This window comes from Pungitius pungitius, chromosome 18 (genome assembly GCF_949316345.1).
Source record: "Pungitius pungitius chromosome 18, fPunPun2.1, whole genome shotgun sequence".
Taxonomy (NCBI): Eukaryota; Metazoa; Chordata; class Actinopteri; order Perciformes; family Gasterosteidae; genus Pungitius; species Pungitius pungitius.
Window position 1 is genome coordinate 3,936,832 of NC_084917.1, and position 20,981 is coordinate 3,957,812.

The window sequence follows — 20,981 nt, forward strand, 5'->3', positions numbered from 1 at the left end:
TTCAATTCTGAGCACCTCCTGTGAAACAGAGCAGAACCTACATATTGATGTGAGATGATACACATGATTCATTACCATCAGTCCATTTGATCATTTCATGCGAATGTCATGCTTCAAACGGGGTGGAAAACGTCCTCTCTTCTCCTTTACTTTGGAGAAAACAGCCATTGCAAATCCCGATGTCCAACGTACAGAAGAATTGATTTAACTCTGGAACACTGTCTTCTGAACTAGTTAGAACTTTTTGGGGAGGGGTCACAAGAGTAATTTCTTTGAGCGCTGTCAACATAAACCCATTTATCTATGTGATTATTGGGGCCCAGATTAATGCACCAAAATATTTTAACGTAGTTAACGTACCTCTGTTGATTTCCGGTTTACTTCCTGCGGTCACTTTCCGGAAGTAAACCGGAAGTTGAACGCCGAAACGAAACGGCCACTTGCTGCAGAGAAAGCAAGAAAGCAGCTCAAAATGGAGATTTGGAAGTTAAACAAACAGGCGCGACAAACACCGAAGAAATGTCAAGAGGAATTCATCAAACAGAAGGGGGGTGAGTGGCAAATGAACCACTTAAAGCACCGCTATGCTAAGCTAGCTGCTAGGCTAGGCTAGCTGGAGGAGTTGCTAGTTCAACATGTTCCACCCGTTGGAATTCTGCCTCCAACATATTCAAATGTTTTCTAAAGTGATTACTCATTACTTGATTTAGTCTTTTAGAAAGAAAAAAAAAACCTTCATTACAAACAACAACACCAAAAACATTCATTAATCGCCATTAATGTAGATTAATGAATTTCAAAATGTGTGATTAATTAGATCATTTTTTTCTATTTTGTCTATTGACAGCCCTAGTTGTTTTTGTTCATTTTCTTCTTCTTAATGTAAAATCTAAACCTGAACTACACCACATCTACATCTATTATTTAAAGGTAGAGAAGGAAAAAAGGTTATTTCCTCTGATGTGTGGTGAAGTACATTTACGTATTAACGTACCATGAAATGGAAAATGTTCAAATACTTCAAAACTGTGGCTGCAGTAGTTGAAGTGAGTTAATGTATTTAGTTGCTTTCCATTTGTGATTCTAATGAAGATACATAAATATTAGAGTTTGTATTTAAGATTACTTTTGGTCGAATTTATGTAGGGCATTACGAATGACTTAAGAGTACAAACAAAACGGAATAGGAAAATCTAGAAGTGTAACTGTCCTATATATAGAGTCACATTTTGGGCTTTCGTATAATAAAATTCCTGCAATGTAATATAATGTAATGTGATTTGCAGTACTTGTCAGCCAGTTAACATTTTATGTCTCCGGGGCACTTCTTACTCATGTTAGCACGTGTCTTTAGAGAAGGCAACAAGGACAATTAATGAAGCAACAGCTAGTGTAATTCAAACTACAACCCTGCAACATAAGGACACTGTGGGCTGCAGCAGCAGTGTGATCCTCACACACAGCCTTCTGCAGCTGATCCCCGGCCCCCATGTTGAAGCAGTCATTTGATACCTGCTAGTTCCCGGTTAAGGAGAGCCGCCTAAACGTCCGGTGAAAACTAGTTGGCCTTTAATTTTTTTCGCCGACAAGACCAGCAGATCTGTGCACTCAGTCCAATTAGAGGGATACTCGGCATTCAGGTTGCGATGGTGTTTCTTTTGGTGATGGGGATGGGAATTCTGCTCCAGTTTTGTCGTGCAGCGATTTACACCAACGACTGGGCGATGAGAATAACAGGGGGCCGCGACTCCATCCACGAGATTGCAGAGAAATATGGATTTACTAACATGGGTCAGGTGAGTGTCATCCGACATGGTGACAAGCGCGCGACAAAGGACACACTGAGCGTTTGCTGTTGTTTGTGGTTTCTTCGTTCCTAGGCCTCAAAACGCTTCAGGCCTCCTAAGTATCAGCAAAACTAATGATGCAAAGCAAATCTACTCTGTATGCTGGTTGTTGCTAAACAATGTCCAAGATATTTAGTACAATAACTAAATAACTCAGCACGGTCCTATTATGTAGATTTATTCAAAGAAGTCAATATGTTACTAGTAGTGGCTGGTAGTAGAAGTAGATAAAGTACAATAGAGTTAAGCACAATAGAGACATTAAATGTTTGAAAAATATATTTTGTCTTCTAATTGTATTCAAATTTAAAAAACATGTGTTTCCTATTCTGCTAATAGGAAGTGCATATTATACACATCATATATTGTCCAGATAGGACAAATTTAAACACTGTGGTTTGAAAACCTGATGCACACTGGAAGCTGTATTAACAGGAGCACCAGCTATTCATTACTCTTTCATTTCTGTGTGTGTGTTTTATTGGATAAAATATATAAAATACTGTGTGTGAGGTGGCTGTTGGCTTTAAAAGGTGTCTTCTAACTTATTAAGATAATTTATGGAAACAGCAATAAAGGATACTCAATAGATGCGTTTGAATTTTGTAAAGCAATTCACTGCCTGCCATCTGCTCTGCAGAAGCTAAAGTAATGTTTAATTAATTTCGGCACAAGATGTAAGTAAATCCTGATCATTTATGACAGTCAAAAGTAATTTTTGGAGCTGCCTCAAATTATTATGTCTCAAAATGAATAAGAAGGTAATAAGCTTAGCTGGTAGGGGTAGTGCTAAACTGCCATTAAGCTACTGCAGAAGCAATTTACAATATTAGCCGTAGTGTGGGGAACAAAAGTTTTTACCAGGACTCGTTTGGAACTTTTTATGTCAGAAATCAGCCACTGCCCATTTATATTCAAGCCTGCTGAGAGTTTTTTCGGGGTTTGAGACAAAATACCAAGCGGGCAAAAAAAACAAAAAACATCTTGTGCTTCCTTGCCTTTTTCACTTGATTATTTTAACCCTTCTGACCATATTCAGTAATATTAATCATCCAAACAGTTGAAGCCCAAATAACGAAAAATCCAGCTCTTTGATGCCATTCCAATTAAGGTGTTGTAAGAACTTTCTTTGAAAAAGAAATGGAACCAGTTAGTCGATGCATCCACAGAATGACCAAATACAACGTAATCAATAAATAATAAAGCAAATAAATAAAAGTGAGGTACAGTTCCATTACATTCTACACATGCCCTCCCTTTGGGAGCAGTGCTGTAATGAAAGTTGTAGGTGTTGGGTCCATGCTTCATTATGGGATGCATGAGACCCTTTGATGATGGTTACCTTTTATATTGCTGAGGTCAAAAGTCAAAAGCTAATTTCACAAACAAAACCATTGGGGAATAAATTAAGATCATTGTTTATTCTAGTCAGTCACAGAAAATATGCAACCCATGACACCACCACCACAAGATAAATTACCTACAGCTCTATTTTTCTTACATTTGAGAAAAGTCAGTTTACGTCATTGCATCATGGACACACACACACACACACCTAATGGCAGCCGTGTGGCTGGAGTCTTGTGGCTCAGGTTGCAGTTGCCTGGAAAAAAACTATCACAGGTGTAATGTTTCTGCCTTAATGAAGCAGCTTCATAATTTAACAGCGGTTTATTACAGTGACAAAGCAGGACAAAAAACAAGCCCACACCTGAAAACAAATTAATCTACAGGATTTGATGTCTGTTTCACTAGATTGGAGACCTGAAGGGTTATTACAGTTTTCGTCACCACGGGACGGCGAAGAGGTCCACCGTGTCCAATAAAGAGGTGGTTTTCAGCATCGCCAAGGAGACCAAGGTATAGTAACGGGATGCGAGGAGACTCTGCTGGATTATTAATCAGAGGCGTGTGCCCTTGCCCCTTTCAAACACACAAGCACACACCCTCACCCCCCCCCCCCCCCCCCCAACACAAGCACCACAGCTCACGATAAAATGCCCAGTATCACGCGTTTAAAGTGTGGTTTTGTTTTAAACTATGTCTGGTTTTTGTAGCTTTTGCCAATGTTTCTACCACTAATGAGAAACTGTAAATGATTAGAATTTGGTTGATTGCAGCTATTTGGTCAAGCAATTGCAAATCATCCAGAGGTTTTGTGGCCATCCGTCTACTAGTTTAGTCTGAGATGTTCTTGTCTGAACCAAATTGGTACAACTTAAGCCCTGCAGCTTTATATGTTCATATCTGTACCAATCCTGCATGTGTTCCCTCTAAGGTGGAATGGCTCCAACAGCAAGTGGTCCGCAGAAGAGTAAAAAGGAACTCCACAGCCGGTCACATCTACTCTGAGGACGAGACAAAACGCCGCCGCACTGCTCATCCTCGCACGGCGCCCTACAACAATTCCTTTTGGGACAGCCTTTGGTACAATGTGAGTGTCGTTTTTTTTGCAAACCCTGCAAAGCCTATAACATTCCCCGCTTTACTCTTTACTCCCCAGGGGCTAGAATTGAACACCTCCCTATTTGCTCCCACAGCACTGCGGTCATGAATCCAAAGGCTCCCAGTCGTGCATGAACATCGCGGGGGCCTGGAGGAGAGGGTACACTGGGAAGGGTGTGGTGGTGTCTGTCCTAGATGATGGCATCGAGAGAGAGCATCCAGATCTGAAGCCAAATTATGTAAGTGCCCTGGGATGGGACACTTTTCTCGAGGATGGGGACATTAATCATAAGCTATTTGGCAGAGCTCTTAGTGTAAGAGTGCAGAGCGGAGACAGATTTTGCAGCCAGAGCTTTTGGGCCAAAGGTTCGGAAAGGCCGGCCAACAGTATTGGAATGGACATTAAACGTCTGATCCACTTAAATGTGGAGTCGACTGGTGAATAATGCTCTTTGTGATTTGTCTGATGAAACGGAGACAGATAGCCAGCGGCGTCTCATGATGTGCTGCTACTTACTATCCATCCGATTCAGGATCCTCGGGCCAGTTACGATGTGAACGGACGAGACAAAGATCCTTCTCCGAATGATTCCAACAACGCTTCCAACTAGTGAGTACTTCTTATTCCTAGATATCTCTTTGCAACTGTTTTTTCTTTCCTCATCACAATTCTAACTTTAATTAATGCACGCTTTCCTTTTCCACGTTTCAGTAATTACATGCACATATGGATATGCAAATCCCCAACTCCGGATTCTGTCTTCTCACTGTTTTGATGTCACGGAAATAGCTCATCTTCTCCTCATGCATATGCATTTACCCTCGTGTTCTGATGTTCTCCTCCTTTCTCTGAAGCCATGGGACACAGTGTGCAGGGGCGGTTGCCGCGGCTGCAAATAACTCTCGTTGCGCGGTTGGAGTCGCTTTCCGCGCGCGGATTGGTGGTGAGCCCCAGCGATGGCGTGCGCCTGGAACTAGGCAAGGGCTGTTGGAGGTTAAAGTTTTAATGCATATTATAGATTCATACATTTACTCTCACCTGTAGGCATCCGTATGCTGGATGGCGATGTGACAGACATTGTGGAGGCCCAGTCACTGAGCTTCCGACCACAGCATATCGATATCTACTTAGCGAGCTGGGGCCCAGAAGACGACGGAGCCACTTTGGAGGGACCCGGGCCTCTGGCTCGTCTTGCTTTACAGAATGGCATCAAAACAGTGAGAGAAACAGTTTGTTCACGAAAAAGGCTTGTTGGTTTATGTTTGTGCGTCCTACCCGGGGCTGTGTATTTACTACTTAAGATTCTCCTTTTATCAACGTGTAAACATCATTAACAAATGAAAGCCCTCCGTCTGCGTCCCAAATTCATCTCAGGGCCGGCGCGGGAGGGGCTCCGTCTTTGTCTGGGCGTCAGGGTGCGGGGGGCAAGGAGCGGACCACTGCTCCTGTGACGGCTACGGCAGCAGCATCTACACCATCTCCATCAGCAGCAGCAGCAGCCGTCCGGGTGGAAACCGGCCCAATCACCTGCAGCGGTGCTCCTCCACTCTTGCGACAGCTTACGCGGGAGGGGAGACGGAGGAAATGGTGAGCGGGGGCTGTGAGTAACGTGTTGTGCCGATCCGGGGCCCATAGGGTTAAATAGCATCACTTTTGGGTCGTGGTATCCTTTTTTTTTTTCTTCTCCTGCGACAATAGCCCCAAAAAGTCAACAGATACCATATATATATATATATATATTTAATATGAATGATTTATTTTGTTTAGTTCAAGTGGAGCTTTTCCCTCAAAAGAATTCTTGCTTTTGTTGTAGCTGTTACACGGTACGAGGTAAATTGCTGTTAGCCCACCAGCACCTTGAATGATGAGGGTCACGGGTGTTATTTACTAGAAAAATGAGAACGAACAATGAGAGGAAGTTTTGGATCAAGTCCGTCCATCCAAGAACAGCTGGAATTATGACGCCTGCATCCTTTCAACTCCCCGTTCTTTTTGTGCAGAACTAAACAGCGCTTATGAAATAATTGATGTTATGATAATTATTTTATTGCTTCCAAGACCCTGAAGGCTTAGCAGCCCCCCTCCCACAGGCTTGGAGTCTGGAGGAGCATTTATGTAACATGTACAATAGCAACAAATGTGATGATATTTGTAACTATGGTTGGACAAACAATCCAGTTTAAAGCCACTTTAAGCTCGTTGGACCCTGGAGTACGTGCCTATAATATAATTAAAAATATTAACACATTTTCCTATTCATTTCAAAGGAGGCAGAGTGTTAATTTGCACTGGAAACCTTGTCAGGGGCTGCATTTCAAAGCCGTTGCAGCATGTCTAATTATACAGTTAGAAGCTTGATAAACATCCTGAAAGCCAAAGACTCAAGAGGCCTTCCGCATCATGTCAGCGTAGACACTACGGCCACATGACAGGCTTCTTGACGTTAGCAGAGATGCCCTCCTGTGGAATACATAATTAATCACTTACTTATTTATGGTTGATTGGCAGAGATTTTATTTGTTACCAGGGAATAAAAGAACCGGATTAGATTAACCAAAGGAGCAAAGCTTTTGAAAGAAATGTCAATGAATAAGTAGCACCCGCACATTGACTTCACATATTCACCTAATAGGAAAAAAGACCTCCGGTGCAGCCCAATGCTAGACAAATGTGGACCATCTAATGGTACAAATCCTATTATTCATCCCAGATGTAAGTCGGCTTCATTACGGTTCGTTGGACCGACGGGTACAAACTGTCACACAGAATGCTGAAAAGATGTGTCCCCCTCGAGCAGGTGGCTTTGGGTCCACGGCAGAGCTGCAGCCGGGCCGGACCGGAGGCGTCACTCTCCTCCTCCGTGGCTGCAGGCATCATCGCTCTGACTTTGGAAGCCAAGTAAGCAGCTCCCTCACACACACACACACACACACAATTGGTACATGCAGGCAGCATTAATTGGTTTGATCGGGTGATGAGATGTGTTTTCTCCATTTGACCTTTTCTCAGCCCTTTACTAACCTGGAGGGACGTGCAGCACATTATAGTCCGGACATCAATATCTCATCATCTTCCTGCTCCTGACTGGAGCTTTAATGGCGCTGGATACGAAGGTATTCCCACTAGAGTTCTACTAAATATCTAATTTAAGACTTTTTCTTTACTTGCAAGCAGTTTGTAGAAATGAATAATCACTTAATCTCTTTAGAATTTTCTCAAAACTAACAATAAAGACGATGAGCAAAGATGAGTTCAGCTTGATGAGCATATTTTGGTAAATGTTCTCTGTGCTCTTTTTTTGGGAAACAATCAAGCAGCGAGCATACAAACTAATGAGATACTGTGAGCAGAGCAGTAATAAACGCCTACAAAGTCCCGGGAGTGTGTGATGTTTTTTTCATAAGCTACAGCGCCTTTTACGCCCCTTCTAATGTGTGTGTGTGTGTGTGTGTGTGTCAGTGAGCCACCTGTATGGCTTCGGCCTGCTGGACGCTGAGAGCATGGTGAAGGAGGCCGAGCGCTGGAGACGGGTCCCCACACAGCACGAGTGTGTGGAGGAGGCTTCCATCCAGCTGAGCAGGTATCGCGCCGCACGGCTTCCCTTGACTCCTCCCCCTTCCTCCATCACACTTTGTCTTTTTCTGTCTCGGGTTTTCACGCCATTTCTCTCACGTGGCTGCTTTCGTACTTTTGATTCTTCTTTAAATTCCTCTTCCTGTGCTTCTCGTTTTCCGCTCTTATTTCCGGCCGCTCACCGTGTGTCTTCATCCCCACTCCCTGTCTGCGTCTCACGGCAGAACCATTCATCCCGGCTCGCCGCTGACGTCTGCGCTTGAGGCCACGGGCTGCTCCAGCGAGCCTTCACAGAGCGTTGTGTATGTGGAGCATGTAGTCGTCCGTGTCACCATCGCTCACAGTCGCCGCGGCGACCTCTCCATTACTCTCGCGTCACCTTCGGGCACGGTGTCGGAGTTGCTGGCTAACAGGTGACCAGAGCGACGCTCAATCAGGGGCCGAACATGTGGAAAATATTACCACCCTTCTCCCTAAAGCCTCCACCCATGGTGTCTATACTTATACACACAGTAATCTATTAGCCACATTCTTGTTTAAAGCACGGCACATAACCGCTTCAATTTGGCACCTGAGCAACTTCAAACATACAGCAAATGAAGCAGTACTTACATTATATTACTAGAATAGATGTGGTAGTAGTAGTAGTAGTAATGCATCAGCACCCCCAGTTGTTGCCGTAGTATAATTAGCAGCAGCAGTGAAACTACTATTGTGCTTATTGAATGTTTTGATTCAGGCCTCTTGACGACTCTGCCGAGGGATTTCAGAATTGGGAATTCATGACAACTCACTGCTGGGGGGAGCAGGCAACAGGGGAATGGACCTTGAAAATCCAGCCAACTTCCTCTCAGAAGAGAGACCGCACTGAACTGGGTGCGCTATCTCCCGCTTTGTAGTATCGCAGTATTTTGGAGTGTACATTGAAGTTAGAAAAGCAGGCCGGGCCTCCCGGGAGAAGCCACTCGTCTCGCTGACTTCCTGTTTCTCCGGGGGGGTGCGAGGGGTGTTTCGCAGGTACGTTAAAGGCGTGGTCCCTGCGGTTTTACGGCACCGCGGAGTGGCCGTATCGCGGGAATCGCCAGCGACCGGCCCGATCGGCTGAGATGCCCACGGACAGCGACCTCACCGGAGAGTACGGGGGTGAGTCATGTACCGAGCTGCCCCCTTTGTTCAAGCTCAAGACAGCAGCTAAACGCCGTTTTCGGTCGTCCTGGTGTTTTGTTTTTACGTAAATGTGCACATGCAGCATGTCAGCATCTAGGAGAATGAACTTCTCTCCTGCAGCCACGATGGTGCAGTGACTCTGACTATTTGCCCTTCCAGGACCCTGCGACCCAGAATGCAGTGACGATGGTTGCGAGGGGCCCAGCCCGCAGCACTGTGTCACGTGTTTGCACTTTTTTCTCAAGTTCAAGAACAGCACAAGGTTGGCATGTTAGAGAACAGCATGGAGAACAGTTGGTAAAAGCCAGATTGCAGCGTACAGGATTTGGTGATACCGCTGAACAGATAACTTGCATATTGCAAAATCAAAATAATAAACAGTCTCTTAGTTGATATTGATCCAAATTTTAAACGGAGACATTACGGTGGGTCTTTCCTTGGTGTCCGTCCAATAGGATGTGTGTATCAGAGTGTCCGAGGGGATTCTGGGGCGACCGCCGGCGATGTAAGAGGTGCTTTTCCTCCTGCGAGAGCTGCACTGGCAGTCGCAGTGACCAGTGCACCTCCTGTCGGCCGGGTCACCACCTCACCGAGGGGACCAGTGGCTGCACGGCCGCCTGTGGGGACAACTTCTACCTCGACCACGGTTGGAATATCTCTCTGCTGTTCAGCTGCACATGAGCCTGCTAATGAATAGTCATGTGATGTCACTGCAGTTGAGGGGTGTGTAAGTAAGATTGATTAATCGCTGCAATGTGTTTTCCACGTGTATTGTTTGATTTCCCCGCAGATGCAAATATGTGCAGAAGGTGCAATGAAAGCTGCTTGAGGTGCACCTCCTCCAGCATCTGCACAGAATGCAAACCAGGCACAAGGTGAAACAAACTCTCCGATGACTGTTGAATGAACTGCTCGGAAAACATTGCTCCTTCTCTTCCCGCTGCAGAGAATACTGATTCCCCTCTGCAGCCTGATAGCAATTAGTGTACGCTACAAGGTTTCCCTTTTTATATTACAATAGAAAGTGTCTTCCTTCCCTGTTCGCACACAGCTCAACACGGGACAATATTTTTTGATTAGCATTTTCTGTATCGACACAAGAAAACAAAACATCCCTCGTCCATTCACCGTTCAGTACGAAGAATCCGGAATGTTCAATGACTCAGTTCATCGAGTGCTGGTGGTGCTGTGGGTTGGAAAACTGAGTCTACAGTGTGTGTGTGTGTGTGTGTGTGTGTGTGTGTCGCGGTGCCACATGCTCCCGACGGCTTCGCAGGCTGCAGGGGAACCGCTGCCAGCGGAGCTGCACGCCGGGATTCTACCACGACGAGCAGGACGCCACATGCCAGCCCTGTCACAAGGCCTGCGCCACCTGTGCAGGTGAGCGCCTCGGGTCAAGGGTCACGAAAACCCGGCGAGATGTCATTGAAATACGCGGCGCGCGGGGGGGGGGGGGTACTCCTCGGTGCGTCTGACAACCCGCTGTCCCTGCGTCGGGCGACATCAGGTGCAGGTGCCGCGGCATGCGACGGATGCGCGGGAGGCTTCTTGATGGAGGAGTGGAAGTGCTTGTCCTCCTGCAGCGCCGGCTTCTACGCCGAGGAGCCGAACCCGGAGACGGCTGACGGGCGAAGGACATGTAGGAGGTGAGCTCGCTGGTGTGTGCCTGCAGGTGTGGGTGGTTTGTTTATCTGCTGATGGCAGGCCGTGTGTGCGCTGTGCTCCTGTTAGTTGTGTGCCTGCATGGGCGTAGTTTTGTTTTCCTGTGTGTGCCTGTTGGGTTTTTTTCCCGTGGTCGGCGTGTATGTTTGCGTGCTCCCGTGTTCAGTCTCGGCGCTTTCCTCCTCAGGTGTGACGCCAGCTGTCTCACCTGTGTCGGGCCGAGCCGGGGGAACTGCAGCAGCTGTTCCAGCGGTCACGGCCTGCAGGAGGGAGCGTGTGTCGTTAACACGGTGTGCGCAGACGGTCAGTCAACCGTCTACTTCCTCCACCACGTGTTGGCTCACTGCTGCCATCGAGTTAAAGAAACCGCAGCAATTATTTCCTTTTTTACTGAAAAAGAACATGAAGGCTGACTGATGGATATTTGAACTCTATCTTTGTATGCGTATAAAACAGGACACACAATATCGTACTTTACATTCTGAATGAACCATAAGTCAGCCACGGATTTGTAGAAATGCTTAGTGCGAGCAGTTTGGCCTTTTGGTATCTGAGCCTCGGATGATTATTCATTCCCTACGTCAGCATGGTTCTCTTGCGTCTCCCAGGAGAGTACCAGGACGCTGAAGGAAAGTGCCGCGCATGTGATGCAACGTGTCTGAAGTGCACGGGGCCGCGAGGAGAAGACTGCATCAGCTGTGCTCCTTCACGGTGAGTTGGTCTTGACTCTTTCGATAAAAGGTCATGGTGGGAATATATTCGTCCCACTGGTCGTCCCACTGGTCATTGCATTGCCCCGATGTAGAGTCAACACATAACATGTCAGAGATGTGTCGGTATTCTTTTCAAAATAACTAATATGTCAGAGCCTTAATATGAAGCACAGCTGAAACATTCAATTCAAAGAAAAATTATTACTATTATGAGATTCTTTTTTTAAATCTTTCAAGCAAAATTATTAAAAGACAAATTTCAAATCGGCTTTGTTTGTAGCTTCTTATGAGCTGACCTATATTTTCAAATCAGTGTAAACTGAATATCTTCATGTTTGTTACTTTTGCTCAAACTAACAAGACATTTGAAGATGACACTTTGGGCTTCGGCAAGATTAGTTTTAGACTTTTCATAGAATAAACAATATATTTTGATAATGTAAAATGTTTTGATTGTGTCTAATAAGAATTAATCCTAAAATGTGTCATTTGTTGTCTGTTGCTTTTTAAACAATTCATGACCAAGTTACAACGTATGACCAAAGACAGGAATTGCCGTATGTCGCGTGTGAATGACTCCCTCTCGTTCGCACGCATCAAATCTGTTGATTTGCGAAGGTGTCGCTGCAGAAATAAGAGGGGTTTGGTCGCTGTTACGTTAGTGTTCCTGATATGTTGCTCACCAGCACGTTGATCAGAAATTCGATTTTGAAATAATCAACATCAGTATCTAAAAATCACTTCATCCCGTTCCCGTTTTTTCAACCTCACCCTCCCTCTCCTCCCTGCGTCAGCTTCATCTGCCGTATGTCGCGTGTGAATGACTCCCTCTCGTTCGCACGCATCAAATCTGTTGATTTGCGAAGGTGTCGCTGCAGAAATAAGAGGGGTTTGGTCGCTGTTGTTCCCGAGCAGGGCTCTGGATGCCGGCCTCTGCGTGGCGGAGTGTGCAAAGGGCAAGTACCAATCGGGTGGCCAGTGCCACCTGTGTGACCACACCTGTGCCACCTGCGTGGATGGAAGGCCGGCCAACTGTACCAGCTGTGACACCGGTGAGGACTGAGCCGTAATATATAATGACTGAATTATTGGAACTGCATTGATTCAGTTAATTAGAAATATTGGTTAGAGCAGATTTATGAACTATAACTGAAAAGACAAGATTTACCCAATGCATTTTCTGACAAGCCAAAAAGAGCAAAGTGAATGTATTTTATCAATTTTGCACCAATATCCAAATGGAACTATTGAAGCCCAAAAGTATGCATGACCAGAAAGTTCACACATCTTCACGCCGCCATTGTCTGCCCTCCAGATAAGTTCGGCGTGCAGCGCTACTTGCACGAAGGCCTGTGCCTGGACGCCTGTCCGGAGGCCTTCTACCACACCGAGGAGAGGAGCTGCGAGTCCTGCTCGCCGCGCTGCCGGCTCTGCGCGAGCGCCACGCGCTGCCTGGAGTGCGACGCCTCCTCGTACCTCTCCGACGGAGTGTGTGCGGAGCTGCAGTGTGGAGAAGGTAAACAAGGTCACCGGGTTATTTATGAGCTTGTTTTCTTGTACCTGCCACCGCTACAGTGTCGAAGGTGACCTTGAAAAGCATCGTCTCGCCCCATGTCTTTCTTTTTCACGGTTTTCTTTCTCTTTTTATTATCTCAGGGGAGGTGGAGGATCCAGATTACGACGACTGCATGGCCTGTGAGGAGGGCTGCAGGAAGTGTGTCTTGTGTAAGTCACCAGCTTCAGTTGCCGTAGTCAAATTTTGTCCACTGGAGGCCGAGCTTTCCAACAACGTTCAAAGGGTTTTTCCTGCTACGTTCCTGTTTGAAAGGAGAGGGGTGGGTTTTTTTTTGTCTGTTTTCAACAGATAACCCCAAGCATTGCCTTTCCTGCCTTGAGGGCTTCTACAAGTAAGGCTGTGTGCCTCACTGTGTGCCAATGCGTGATCTAGCCTCTCTGCACAAAGAGCCTTGTTTTGCCGTGAGAGTGGAGTGGAATGGCGTGTTCAGTAAACCGCAGGTGCTGACGCAGCTTTTTGCTGTTAGTTTTCAGGACGGCTGCTACAGGCACTGCCCGGCCAAGGCGTACAGCGCCGACACAGAGATGACCTGCGTGGCGTGTGATGACAACTGCGTGAGCTGTGATGAGCACGAGTGCTACTGGTGTGAGACGGACCTCTTCCTGTCAGGTAGAACCACCGAGTCGGTCAACGCGGCGAGGCAGGCAGCATTGTTTTTCATGCTTAAAACATCAATGACGTTTCGCAGTCCTGAATTGAAAATGTCACTTGTGAATATGAGTGTTATGTTTGATCATTGTTCACTGGTGCATTAAGAAAGTAGCGTTTTAGTGTCATTGTAAAAGATGTTGGGTAGTTTATTCTGTGTGGCTTTTTTTTATTTAAACGGGTTTTTGATGTAAAACCTTAATTCCTAAAGTAAATGGTAATTATAGGTGTCAGATCAATGTAGTGGACTAAAAAAATATATATTTTTATTTATAACATAAAGCGTTATAGAAAATCTCAAATAGAACACATCATATTTGCACAAACGTAAGTAAATTCCTCCAGGAGGACGTTGTGAATTGTACTAAAAATACAGATTATTACAAGTGAACAATAAGCATAATAAGCATAAAGGCCCCTGAACTACAAGGATTCTGTACCAGAACCAAACAACCCAAATAGTTTAAATAATATCATGTATCCAAGAGGGAGGACATGGAGACAAATCTTTCTGCCACTTCAGCACCACTGACAGTTCCATGGAGTCTTTTTGCTAGCAAGTTTATTTTGGCCCGATGAGGCATTTAAATATCACAGCAGGTTGAGCTAATTTTATCTAGTCCCTTTAACACTTTTTGTCGGCCAATTTGGTATCCGACATTTCATCGTATTTGACAAAATTATTTCTCTCTTTCAAATGTTTTTAAATTAAGTATGGTCAAAGCCAGGTAAACTACCAAAACTACCCACCCAAGTTGAAATAATACTTTTAAACGTTGCATGTGTCAAAATGTGTCAAATTACCCGTTCAAGCACTGGTAGCTAAGCTATGTGTTTTCATTAAGAAAAAAAGAGAAAAGGTTGTTGTTGTTTTTTCCAGAGGGGAGATGTGTTTCATCGTGTCCGGGTGGTTTCTATGGCGACGATGACACCAATGACTGCGAGGAGTGCCATTCAGACTGTGTGACGTGTGGCGGCCCGGAGCGCGACGAGTGCCTGTCGTGTGAGGAAGGGAAGGTGCTGGAAGACGGAGAGTGTGTATCCGACCTCGATGTCTGTCCCATTAAGACCTTTCGCAGCGGTAAGACTAACACTTGCGTATTTCACTAATCCAACTGTCTGCGGTTAATGAATCAGGGATTTGGGTACCTTCACAGGGACGGAAAATAAATCTTGGAGGGTAATTGGTCTGTGTCCCCGAACCCCATAGTACTCGAAACTGCTGAACGTCGGCCTGATACGGACTTTGAAATAGTGGACTGTATATGCCGAACACTTAGTTCCCCCCCCAAGAATCAGTAGTGCAGACCTTTAAACAACATGTGGTAATTGGTGCGAGGCAAGACATCTTAATTATAGGAACTTAAGTAACTGAGGAAAGTACATAGGTCATTACAAAGGATGAAAGTGACCACAAACAGAACTAAAGTTCTAACTTTAATCCTTAGAGCTCCACACATAATTTGAATAAGCAAATGCTGTTTTTAGAAAGGGTTACATGAGGATGTAAGGATGAATATTACTATCGTGTCTGTCATCTTTAATATTCTGCAATACTTTTTTTTATGTCTGGTTAGAACGCTGCTATATAAATGAACATAAACAGCACGGATTGAACAAAAATGATTTAATGTCTTAAGCACAATCTAGATGATTGCTTACATTTCAATGCTAGCTAATCACCTGCCCTATAGCCTCCAAATATGGGAACGTCATCAATCTTCTCATCCAACCCTTGACATCAAACTAAAGCTGCAGCCATTTCCCGCGTCACGCTGCCGGATTGTGTGCTACTATCTAATTGTCCAGGCCCGGCCTGCTAGCCAGGGCCGCTATTCCTACCTGTTTGTTTCCGCTTCAGATGACGGCGAGTGTGAGAACTGCCACCCGTCGTGCGAGTCCTGCTCGGGGGAGGAGGAGAACCAGTGCATAAAATGTGCCAAAGGTCCGTCGGCACCTTCTCGTGTATTACGGCCGCTTGTGTGCTTTCACATCTGAGGCGGCAGAGTCCAGATTTCCACGCCGCCACCGCAGCATATGGGTCCACTTTGCAGCGCCGGGTTGTCGACGTGTGTTCGTTCTCCTCCTGCAGGGTTCTTTCTTACCGCGCAGCTAACGTGTGCGTTGAAGTGTCCCGGCGGCTCCTTTGCCGGTCGGCTGAGCGGTGCGTGCGAGGCCTGCCCTCGAGGCTGTCTGCAGTGCGCCGACGCCCAGCACTGCACCCGCTGCCAGAGCACTCGCAAGGCTCAGTTGTTCCTGCAGGCGGGACACTGTGTCCAGCAGTGTGTCAGGTCAGGGGTCAATCCTATCTATACCGCATCTATTGTTGCTTGTTACATGTGAGGACCCTTGTTATGCTCCAGCTTTATCTAGACATTGGTTATGGTCCTTGGGAAATTACTGAAGGGATTGAGGCAAAATTGCAGGCAAAATCCTGTTGAAATCACATGATTGATGTCAAAAATAAAAGAAGGCAGGAGACGTATTTGCCGGCCATAATTCTGACATGCCCCACTAGATGTTTATGTGCCATTAAACTGTGCCATCCTTGAGTTTAAAGTCATATCTTGCCCTTGCTGAAGAGGTCCTTGAAGCATCCATTATGACTGAGATTACTATTTTAACTTTTTGGCAATGAGGGCGGTGTTTTTATTTAGCTACTGGCAGCTCCCAAGCACATCTTTGTTTTAAAAATGCTCAAGTCCTACATGATTGCCTGAATGGATTATTAGTTTAAGAGTAAAATGTCCTCTTTGTTACTACCCAATCAGCAAAAATAAAACCGTATTCATGGCATATTTTTTATATAGTACAAATATATAGGTAGTTTTAAGTGAATGCATCTGTAGGGTGATACCTACATCTTTTTGTCCATCCTTCTTTAGCTGTTATGCACAATGACTCAAATCCAAAGTATGCATTAACAATACGCCCAGTGAAGGGTCTTGTGTCCGTTTTTAGTTTGCCTGCTGAAGTGTGCGTTCGCCGCCTCACAGGGGTTACCCCGCGGGCCAGGTGTGTCGCAGCTGCGCGGCTGGCTGCGCCTCCTGTGGGAAGAACGCCACCCACTGTCTCAGCTGTGAAGAGCCTCTCCTCTTACACAAGCACCAGTGCGTGGAGGAGTGTCCCCGGGCGCACACTCTGCTCGACGGGGAGTGCCAGCGCTGCCCCTCGGCCTGCCGGGAGTGCGGCCCTCGTGGGCAGTGCACAGGTACTGAAACACGAGGGAAACCAGCACATTACGGTCGCTATTAACTATTAACACCAAAGCATTCCCATCAGCCTCAGCCTCGTTTGGTGCAAATGGGCAATAAGATAGGCAAAGATATCCGAGGTCAACCGAGGATCATATTTTGCATATTTTTCTTGTGGGTGCTTAGACTAGTTTCACAATTTCGTCCCACGCGGCGCTTAACAAGCCGTTTCTCCCCGCAGGCTGTGAAGAGTTTCACTTCCTCCACGAGGGACTGTGCGTGCCGGACTGTCCCGAGCGGTTCTTCGGGGACGAGGAGCAGAGGGGGTGCCTGCGTTGCCACCCGGAATGCGCCCTGTGCGACGGACCCGCCGCCAACGACTGCGACGCCTGCGTGGACCCCGAGGCCGCGCTGCACGACGGGGAATGCCTGGCAGCCTGCCCCTCCCACGCGTATAGGGACGCTACCACGGGAGAATGTAAAGGTACAATCAGCCGGCTTCTAGGATGAAGCTGATTGGAGGAAAACGCAGCGGTCAAAGTCGGTTATTTTGTTTAATTTTATTGTTCATTCGCACTTTTTGGGGAAGGACAAAATGAGAGATTCTCCTAAAACAGAGCGTCCTTCGTGCAATCCTCAATCCTCAGTCATAGTATAGAGTGTGTTTGCCGGCATAAGCTGAGCCTGAAATAGCGACGCTGTTTTGAGACGGTTAACAGGCAGCTGTCAAACTTTGAAAACAGAAAAGCGGAGCTGAAGACGGTCCCCTGAGAAGGAAGCACTCTGGTTTTTGTTCTTCAAAAACACGGCGGATGGTGTGTTTCTCCGAAGGAAAGTGTTGTAGGCGACGCCCACTCGTGTTGCTTGTTAAGGTAGCTGCCAGCAGTAAGACCTCCAAAAGGAGAAGGAAGGGCATTGCTGCACCGCACAACCGACAGAGAGGGACTTTAAATGGTTATTTTCATCTGAAGTAAAAGCTGAAGATCACACTTTGAGAACCCAACAGGTGGAAAAACCCTTTTATTGGTTTTTAATAGTAAATAAAGATACATTTGGTAAGAAATCGCGGGCTTCACTGTGTATTGTTACCCACAGACTGCGCTGCGTCGTGCCTCACCTGCTCCCACGCCGACTCCTGTACGGGCTGCAGAGAGGGCCGGAGGCTGGAGGCACGAGGCCATTGCGTGCCTTCATCCGACAACTGCCCACCTGACCAGTACGCCGACCAGGGCGGGGGATGCCACCGCTGCCACAAATATTGCCACCGGTGTTCAGGCCCCGGCAAGACTCACTGCCTGAGCTGCAACCAGAGACATCTCCTGCTCAGTGGGTCCACCGTGGCCTTTGTGGGGGGGGGGGTGTGTTTGTTTGTCGAAAGCCTTCTGACTACCTGTGTTTGTGGCTGCAGATGGCACCTGCGTGGCCGAGTGCCCCGAGGGCTTCTACGACGAGTCGGGGCAGACCTGCGAGCCCTGCCATCCGTCCTGTCAGTCCTGCGTCGGGAAGCACGGCCACGAGTGTCTGGCCTGTAAGATCCACTTGTTTCGGGAGGCCAAGGAGTGTGTGGAGACCTGCCAGCACAGGTAGTCTGACCCGCTCGCCTTCCGGGCCGTCCATCCGTCACGCGGCGTCGTCATTTCTGATGTCATCGGGGACAAATAACCGACAAATAACCGTTGCTTGGTTTCAGTCAGCTGGGCAGTTTGGGGATGGATGCTCGTTCATCTCGAGATTTAAAATAGGGCTTCATGTGGCCTGTAAAAGGCCAATTAGACGTTATTTTATTTGGGGCGCCGTGATGGAGAGAGTTAAATTAATGTGGCAGTAAATTGAGGTGCGGTTACACACTCCGGAGGAAACACAAAATTGATACGCCAGCTGTTTTTTCCCGTGCCTCTCTAAATACCTTCAGACCTTTTGCGAGAGCAAAGCGGCACGTAGCAAAAACAAAAAATGTGACTTTGGATTAATGCAGGACCCGAGTCTCCCGCTCCTCAGCAATGCGTTGGAAGGCTTTGTCGCGGCTGCATTCCTCCCCTCGCGGTGCCTCGCTTTCCATCACCTCCGGCGTACCCCCACTCGCGTAAAGCCGCACGTGACGGAGTATCTGTCGAAAGGAATTTCCTTTTGAGGACCAACGATACTCCAGTGTCATCTCCTTTTAATTGAATCTAATCTCTCATTACTCTCTCTCTCTCTCTCTCTCACACCCTCCGCCCGATAGTCGCTATGGAAACACGGGCTCGGGGCTGTGCGAGAGGTGCGACCCGAGCTGCAGCGAGTGCACCGGGCCCGAGGAGGACGGCTGCCTGAGCTGCGCCCCGGGACTCGTCTACATGCGGCGGGAGGGCCGCTGCCTCCCCTCGTGCCCCCGGGGTTACTACCACGACGCCGCGCACGGGACCTGCGACGCCTGCCACGCCAGCTGCAGAGCGTGCTCGGGTAGGAGCGTCCGGCCAGTCGACGGACCTCAGGGGATAAATGGGACCAAACGTGGTTCCATCGAGCTTTGGCTCGGGTTGACAATGAGGTGAACACAGAATATCCGCAGGTTTTGCTCTCTTTAACTTGTCGTGAATCCGCAGGAAGTGATGCCCGGACCTGTGACTCGTGCTTCCCCGGGTACCGGCTCTCAGGTGGCCTGTGCGAGTCCCTGTGCGACAAGGGCCTGTATCCTGTGACGAAGGTGACCGCACTCTTCAACTTTTCATTTGCTCTGCCCTCACCTCAGCCAATCAGGCAGACGTATTACTGCACCAGCAAACGCACGCTGCGGCTGTGAAGTGTTTTCAGTAGAAGTCCTTTTCTCTCGCCCCTCGTCAGAATTCCCACCACGCCTGTGAAGACTGCGACGGATCGTGCATGGAGTGTCGCGGCCCGGGTCCGGCCAACTGCACCGCGTGCTCCGCTCAGGCCATCTTGGAGGCTGGAGGGCGCTGTCTGCTTTGTTGCCGCCATGAAGAAGAGGAGGAGGAGGAGGAAGAGGGGGAGGAGGCCAAACCAGAGCAGCAGGACTGTTGTAACTGCACCGAGACTCGAGGTAGGCTGTAGGACGGTCGTGCTGGTTGGAGATGGCGATTGACTAAGCAATACAAAATGCTTTATCTGTGACTTTTTAATATGCCACTAACATATTTAATATATTTTGCATTAATGATTTTACACAATATACTTTTGACTGTTGGAGTGCTGAAGCATGAAAATGTCAACCCATTCATGTGCACCAATCAAAATGCTCTTTTAAAGAATCAGATCAACTTTCTAGGATTTCAACTTTTTAAGAATACTTAATATTGTCTCTTTAAACATTGTTTCATTAGCCTTGAAACCTAACGGCCGTGATGATATATAACTTTATTCAAACTAAATTAGAACCGAGCTGAAAGCATGAAAAGAGGATTTAAAGCTGCTTGTGGACACACATCCACTTGTCTCCTAGGAGTGTGCGTCCTGAGCACCAACTTGGCCTTCCGAAATGAGGAGGAGGAGGACGAGGAGGCCAGGGGCAATCCGGCGATCTTCATCGTCGCCTGCGTGCTGCTGGTGCTGGGCCTGGTGGCCGTCGTCTTCATCGTCAGGCACTCCCGCTCAAGGAGAGCGCCCCCCGACATCACCCCCCGCGGCTACGAGAAGCTGGGCTCCGGCGGCCGCGGCTTCGGCGCCTCTGCCGGAGGTCGCCTCCAGGAGGCCCAGTTGGTCGACGTGGCCGAGCGTCGCTCAGGGGGCAAAGGTCATGACGACGATGAGGAGGAGGACGAGGACGACGACGACGAGGACATCGTTTACATGGGCCAGGACGGCACCGTGTACAGGAAGTTCCGCTACGGACAGCTGGGCGACGAGGACGAGCTGGAGTACGACGACGAGAGCTACGCCTTCCGCTGAAGAAACGTCTCTCCATCCTTCACTCAACCAAAGGAGACACATGAAGCTTCTCATACTGAGCTGCTATTTATTCACAAAACGTATCATTTAGCATTCTTATGGACTTTTGGAATCTATGACGAATTCCTTCATAGAACAAAATGTGTCATGGACAGTTTAATTAATCATCTTTAGTTGTTGCGGTGTTGAATTAGTCTTATAAATTGGACTAATAATGTGCTTTTCTATAATCTCACAGGTTTGCAGTCATGCATTTCAATTGGAAAATGT

At 47.3% G+C, this 20,981-nt stretch overlaps 1 protein-coding gene across 1 annotated transcript; it reads left to right on the forward strand.

The window, feature by feature from the left end:
- Positions 1-1,657: 1,657 nt before the first annotated feature.
- pcsk5a (proprotein convertase subtilisin/kexin type 5a) lies at positions 1,658-20,895 on the forward strand. The gene is made up of 37 exons (XM_037484885.2): positions 1,658-1,796; positions 3,603-3,707; positions 4,126-4,281; positions 4,388-4,531; positions 4,826-4,902; positions 5,148-5,236; positions 5,338-5,510; positions 5,668-5,880; positions 7,091-7,191; positions 7,303-7,406; positions 7,753-7,873; positions 8,091-8,279; positions 8,606-8,742; positions 8,884-9,009; positions 9,193-9,295; positions 9,489-9,679; positions 9,824-9,908; positions 10,310-10,413; positions 10,541-10,679; positions 10,883-10,998; positions 11,304-11,406; positions 12,324-12,460; positions 12,724-12,924; positions 13,065-13,133; positions 13,273-13,315; positions 13,451-13,593; positions 14,513-14,713; positions 15,494-15,577; positions 15,725-15,923; positions 16,629-16,843; positions 17,068-17,310; positions 17,922-18,152; positions 18,235-18,409; positions 19,051-19,268; positions 19,412-19,512; positions 19,650-19,866; positions 20,266-20,895. The coding sequence occupies exons 1-37, from the start codon at positions 1,665-1,667 to the stop codon at positions 20,709-20,711; spliced, it is 5,631 nt and encodes a 1,876-aa protein (XP_037340782.2). The 5' UTR covers positions 1,658-1,664; the 3' UTR covers positions 20,712-20,895.
- The last annotated feature ends 86 nt before the right edge of the window (positions 20,896-20,981 follow it).